Source organism: Phocoena sinus, chromosome 9, assembly GCF_008692025.1.
Source record: "Phocoena sinus isolate mPhoSin1 chromosome 9, mPhoSin1.pri, whole genome shotgun sequence".
Classification (NCBI taxonomy): domain Eukaryota; kingdom Metazoa; phylum Chordata; class Mammalia; order Artiodactyla; family Phocoenidae; genus Phocoena; species Phocoena sinus.
In genome coordinates, this window is record NC_045771.1 from 97,714,172 (window position 1) to 97,719,854 (window position 5,683).

General features: G+C 49.6%; 1 protein-coding gene across 3 annotated transcripts; it reads left to right on the forward strand.

Annotated features, from left to right (window-relative positions):
* The first annotated feature begins 333 nt into the window (after nucleotides 1–333).
* On the forward strand, nucleotides 334–4,316 carry PPIA (peptidylprolyl isomerase A). Of its 3 annotated transcripts, XM_032643301.1 has the most exons (6): nucleotides 341–472; nucleotides 2,033–2,099; nucleotides 2,550–2,580; nucleotides 2,669–2,757; nucleotides 3,126–3,298; nucleotides 3,824–4,176. In XM_032643301.1, exons 4-6 carry the CDS (start codon nucleotides 2,749–2,751, stop codon nucleotides 3,954–3,956), a joined length of 315 nt encoding a protein of 104 aa, XP_032499192.1. In that variant the 5' UTR covers nucleotides 341–472; nucleotides 2,033–2,099; nucleotides 2,550–2,580; nucleotides 2,669–2,748; the 3' UTR covers nucleotides 3,957–4,176. The 3 variants fall into 3 exon arrangements, with proteins under 3 accessions (XP_032499191.1, XP_032499192.1, XP_032499193.1); XM_032643300.1 differs by lacking the exon at nucleotides 2,033–2,099 and having other exon boundaries at nucleotides 334–472; nucleotides 3,824–4,316; XM_032643302.1 differs by lacking the exon at nucleotides 341–472 and having other exon boundaries at nucleotides 644–2,580.
* The last annotated feature ends 1,367 nt before the right edge of the window (nucleotides 4,317–5,683 follow it).

Below are 5,683 nucleotides of genomic sequence, written 5' to 3' on the forward strand. Positions count from 1 at the left end.
TCTGCGCGATGGGAAGACGTCCTGGCCGCGGGCCCAGGCAGGTGCGTGTCTGTCGGTCTCCCACCGACCCAATCGGCCCACCAGGGCGGTCTCCAAGCCCCGTCTCCAACCCGATCGCCTGAGCGCGACCCCACACCGCAGCGCGGAGACCGAGGCGGCGGGCGGGAACCCGCCTGCAGCTGCCAGCGCGCACGCGCGTCTCCCGTCCCTCCTCTCCGGCGCCATCTCCACCCATAGGCCCAGGCACACCGTCACTTCGACTGACCCGCGGTCGCGATTGGCCAGAGACGAGGCGCGCGACCGGCCATGGGCGGGGCCTGAACCGGCTATAAAAGAGGCGGGCGGTGGGGCTCGTGCTGCTTTGCAGACGCCGCCACATCGGAACTTCCCGCGCAGTCCAACCATGGTCAACCCTACCGTGTTCTTTGACATCGCCGTCGACGGCGAGCCCTTGGGCCGCGTCTCCTTCGAGGTTGGGGCGGGCGGCGGCGCGCCGGGTGGGCCTGAGCGGGCGGCGGGGGGGAGGCCGAGGGGCTGGGTGCGGGCGCCCCGCCTGAGAAACGCGGGCGGCGCGGCGCCATTTCCTGACGAGGGGCCATTTTGGGAGGCCGGGGGCGGCGGGCAGACAAAGGCGGGGCGGGCGGGGGAGGCGCGGCCGCGCCCTTCCGGCCGCGCACGTGCTCCGGCCGCGAGCCGTTGGCCGCCGCGTGGGACTGCGGGGCCTTGAGGGTCGGCAACGCCCCAGACGGAAGGCGGGCGCCGGCCCTGGGCAGCCGCGACCTTCCCGGGGCCGCCCTCGAGGACTCGGAAGCCGCTTCCTTCGAGCCGACGCGGCGGCCGCACCTGAAGGCTGCCTTTTCCCGCGCCGGGCGCGTCAGGGCCGGTGGGGATAGCAGCCCATCCCGTGTCCCGAAGGACGCTTGCTAGTTCAGGGTTGGGTTATAAGGGTGCGGGGTCGGCCGGCTCGAGGGCTTCCCCGGGTGTTTTAAAATCGCGAGGTTGATGTAGAAAGAGGCTCCTCCCCGCCCCCACCCCGAGCGGAAATGTGCCGGCCGCCTTCCCTCCGCTGGCGCCGAGGCCCGCCTTCCGCTGCGGTGACGGCGGGTGGGAGGCGCCCGGGCCCCTCCCGGTCGTCCCCGCGCAGAACGGGCTAGTCGAGACCGGCAGCGCGGCAGGTCTTCTCCGCTGTTTTCCTAATTAGTTCAGGCGTGTTATGGGTACTTCTTAATCAGTTTGTAATCACAGCAGGGTAGCTAAGTAAGTCGGCGGGCTCTTCAAACGGTAAATGGGATTCCGTTCCAGTTAACCCAGCATGGTAGGTCTTGGGGTGTAGCCCTAAGTGGTTTTATCCTCTTTTACCACTTCTCAAAGAGCCGCCAGTGACCAGTCGTAGGATCTCAGTCCAAGCTTAGATAGCCCCCCATGCAGATCCGCCTGTAGCCCACTCTCACTGTAGTCAGAGCTAAGCATTGGTAAGGGCCCATGTGGAAACTTGCCCTGACGTAAAAACTGGAGAAATATTACATCCAGTAGATGTATACTCCACCTTTATCCGAAGTCAGCTGATAATTGGCCAGGGGCCACGTGGAAACTTGGCCTGAGCCTAACCCTTTGTAACTTGTGTGTCTCAGGTTAGCCAGAGGGCTTAATGGAAATGAGATAGACGCTCTGACAGATCCCTTGGTGAGAATGGACGTGGAACTGCCACTGCGAACTTGAACTGCAGTAAGGGTCTAAAAGGGAAACGAGTTAGTACGAGGGTTGGAGACAGGCTAATACTTAAAGGAGACCATACGTTTTATATACAGTACTTAGACGCTAAATAGCAAGTCTTCTAAGAAGCATCCAGGGATTTCAGTAGATGATATAAGTCTCGGATCTGTGGAATAGTTCATTAAGTAAACTGTCTTTATGCAAGGGCTTGCGTTTTCTATGGTATTTAAGCTTTTTTAGCCAAAATGTTTGATATATGCAGGAAAGGTTCGAAGCAGTTGTACTAGAAACCAATCTTTATTTTTTACCCCACTACTAGGTAAGGGACCTGGAAACCAAGAAGTGACTGCTCATCCAATCCATAAAGCTATGTTAACAGATTGGAGGTAGTAGCATTTTCATTACCAGTGACTAAAATTACAGCTATTTACTCCCTGATCGTGCAGGAGTACTTGCTATTCTTGAAAGCTCTTGTCTTTAGGTTCAAGTTGAAGTTGGGGGAGGTGATGTACCTTTGAGAGACCATATATTTGTTTAGAAGTAGGTGTGATACACATAAAAGTTTTAAGTCACTTTTTAGAAGCCTCACACTATCTTGAGTCATTCCTGGTTCTGGAGTTTTGGCATGTCTTTGGGTGTCATGTTGCTAACCCAACCCCGCAGGACCTTAAGGCTGTCAGGAGCCGTTCTTATTTGGGATTCAAAGTAATTACTGAAGAAGCATTCTCTTCTAGTGAGAAAATGAATTTATGATTCAGAGGCCCCTAAAGACAAGGGTACTAAGCAACAAAACATGTAAGCAGATGTTTTTCATTAACTGTCATTTTCTCTTACAGCTGTTTGCAGACAAAGTTCCAAAGACAGCAGGTTAGTTTTATTTCTTTTTTAAATGTTTAACAAAGGTATTCTGATTTTAACTGTTGTGTCTATATACATATACACTTTATTTTAACAGAAAACTTCCGTGCTCTGAGCACTGGGGAGAAAGGCTTTGGTTATAAAGGTTCCTGCTTTCACAGAATAATTCCGGGATTTATGTGCCAGGTATAAAATTTACTGATACTGATTCGGGTTCTCTTAATTTGGGATTGAGCCAGAACACTTCAGGATGTGCACATATGGTCTGTCTGCATTGGTGCCGGTCTACTTTTATACTTTGTTTTCTGTTACATTTGTCTATTTGACAATTTTGCACTGATAACCATGCCATCTAAATTGCTGTGGTCTGTAATAAACAAATGTTTGGTTTTTTTTAAGTGCATATATGAACTAAAATGTTAATTCTACCATTTTGGTTCCACTTGACCCTTTTAATTATTTTAAACTTGAGTTTTAAAGTTTGAACCTTGCAGACTTGGCATGTTTTCCAACTGTGTTGCCAGAAGTGACAGGTTCCTCTTTTATGTTCACAGGGTGGTGACTTCACACGCCATAATGGCACTGGTGGCAAGTCCATTTATGGGGAGAAATTTGATGATGAGAATTTCCTCCTGAAGCATACGGGTCCTGGCATCTTGTCCATGGCAAATGCTGGCCCCAACACAAACGGTTCCCAGTTTTTCATCTGCACTGCCAAGACTGAGTGGTAAGAGCAGAACATAGCAAAGGCAACCTTTCCCTGCTGTTCCTGCTCTAAAGTAGTAGAAGGGCATGAATAGTCACAAATTTAGATAGTGTGCTATAGAAAGTGAGATACTCTAATAGCAAAACAGGGCACTTCGTTGAGTAGTTGAATTTAAGAGTGGTGGTTTCATCTAATTAGCATGTGATTTGTTGGCTCTTTTTTAGGGGTCCATTCTAAAATTAGGATTCTTAACAGTGATTAGAGACTCTTGGAGACCACCTTTTTTAGACTGGCTTAGAGTAATCTGGTGTTGACACTTTTTTTTTTAGGTAAAAGGATAAAATGTTTCCAGTATTTAACTAGTCGGCGTTAGCTAGTGCTAAAAGCTGGATAAACCACTCTTCTGGTCTTCTCTTGCTTGGGTATGCTATATTGATTTGTGGGACACTGTTCTTATCTCAATGCACAATGCAGGCTGCTTATTTCTCTCTTATTTCATTACTACCTGCAGGTTGCAGGTAGTAATGTTTATTCTTCTGTTTCCAGGTTGGATGGCAAGCATGTGGTCTTTGGCAAGGTGAAAGAGGGCATGAATATTGTGGAAGCCATGGAGCGCTTTGGTTCCAGGAATGGCAAGACCAGCAAGAAGATCACCATTGCTGACTGTGGACAAATCTAATAATAAATTTGACTTGTGTTTTATCTTAACTACCAGACCATTCCTTCTGTAGCTCAGGAGAGCACCCCTTCATCCCCATCTGCTCAAAATATACTATAATCTTTGTGCTCTCATTGCACTTCTTTGGGTTCCATATTTTCCTTATTCCCCTCCAAGTTTAGCTGAATTGCAAAGTTAAGTTTATGGTTATGAAATAAAGACTAAACAACCGTTGTCTGTCCTTGTTTGGTTAGGGTATTGATGTAGATTTCATTTTAATCAGCAACACGTTACTTCTAAGACAACAGTTGCTGTGTTTGTTTAAACGTATCTTGTTTTTTTGCTTCCCTGATCCAAGAATAAAGTTTTGCTGATCGAGTATCCCAAGGGCAAGCTGTGAGTGGAATACGGAAGATGTAGGCTCAGGCAGGGAAAAAAGGTGGAACTTCAAGATTGTGACCATGTTGGAACAGTACTCCTTTAAGGGTGACAGTGGAAAATTCTCATTTGGCACATTTAGGGTTATCCATCAAAATTACTATAACAAATTGAAAATCAGCTAATTTTTTTTTTTTTTTTTTGTGGTACGCGGGCCTCTCACTGTTGTGGCCTCTCCCATTGCGGAGCGCAGGCTCAGTGGCCATGGCTTACGGGCCCAGCCGCTCTGCGGCATGTGGGATCTTCCCGGACCGGGGCACGAACCCGTGTCCCCTGCATCGGCAGGCAGACTCAACCACTGCACCGCCAGGGAAGCCTGAAAATCAGCTAATTTTAACAAAGCGTAATTTGAGCGTATTCTGTGGTGGCCCTCCTTGAGGGAAATATGTCAAGCTTTAGCCTCTGTGGGGAGGGGTCTTTGGACCATGTTCTTGGGATATTTAGCTGTTTGAGAATGTAGATGCAGAGTACAGGGTTTATGACAGCTCAATTGTGAAGTTCAGTCTGCTAGAGAAAGGCAGGCAGACCTGGTGTGGTGCAGTCTACCTGCAGAAGGCATCTGGGCTCTGCCTTGCTCCAGACCAACTGGTGACCAGGTAACTGTCTATAGATGAGGGAACTTCTCCCTGGCTAGTTGTAGAGGCCCTCATGGTCATTTGAGGTCTTCTCATTCCATTGTGCAGACCTGGTAATCTGAGCCATAATGTGGTCCAGTTGAGGTCTTTATGTTCGTGAACATGGTTTCCTTTAAGATCAAGAACTCCCCTTGGGGGGCCTCCCCACCTCCCCAGTTGCATACTCTATCCCTCCCAAGAGGCCCAATTTTTTTATTTTTGAGGTCACTGATTTTTGTGTTTGTCACCTATGTGTGTCCCTAAAAACAGACTGTTTAGTTTTTTTTTGTTTTTTGCAGTACGCGGGCTTCTCACTGCTGTGGCCTCTCCGGTTGCAGAGCACAGACTCCGGACGCGCAGGCTCAGCGGCCATGGCTCACGGGCCCAGCCGCTCTGCGGCATGTAGGATTCTCCCGGACCGGGGCACGAACCTGCGTCCCTTGCATTGGTAGGCGGACTTGCAACCACTGCACCACCAGGGAAGCCCCATACTATTTAGTTTTGAAAGGGTAAGTGGCTGCTACGTTATGAAGGTCTCCGGGACAAGGCAAGGTGAGCAGAATCGATTACAGTGTGGCCTCAGTTTCCCTGAGCACAAGAGCTGCTGCTTCCAGAGAGGGCCAGCCATGTATCCAATAAGGTAGGGCTCACCCAATTGCTTTAGCACACCTCAGAAAATAAGCAGAATCCATACAA

Bases quoted from the DNA above. Each gene is read 5' to 3' on its own strand.
- PPIA (XM_032643302.1), top strand. From the start codon at position 2,463: ATGATTCAGAGGCCCCTAAAGACAAGGGTACTAAGCAACAAAACATGT. The intron at 2,581-2,668 runs GTTAGTTTTATT...TTATTTTAACAG, and splicing joins CAAAGTTCCAAAGACAGCAG to AAAACTTCCGTGCTCTGAGC. The intron at 3,299-3,823 runs GTAAGAGCAGAA...TTCTGTTTCCAG, and splicing joins TGCACTGCCAAGACTGAGTG to GTTGGATGGCAAGCATGTGG.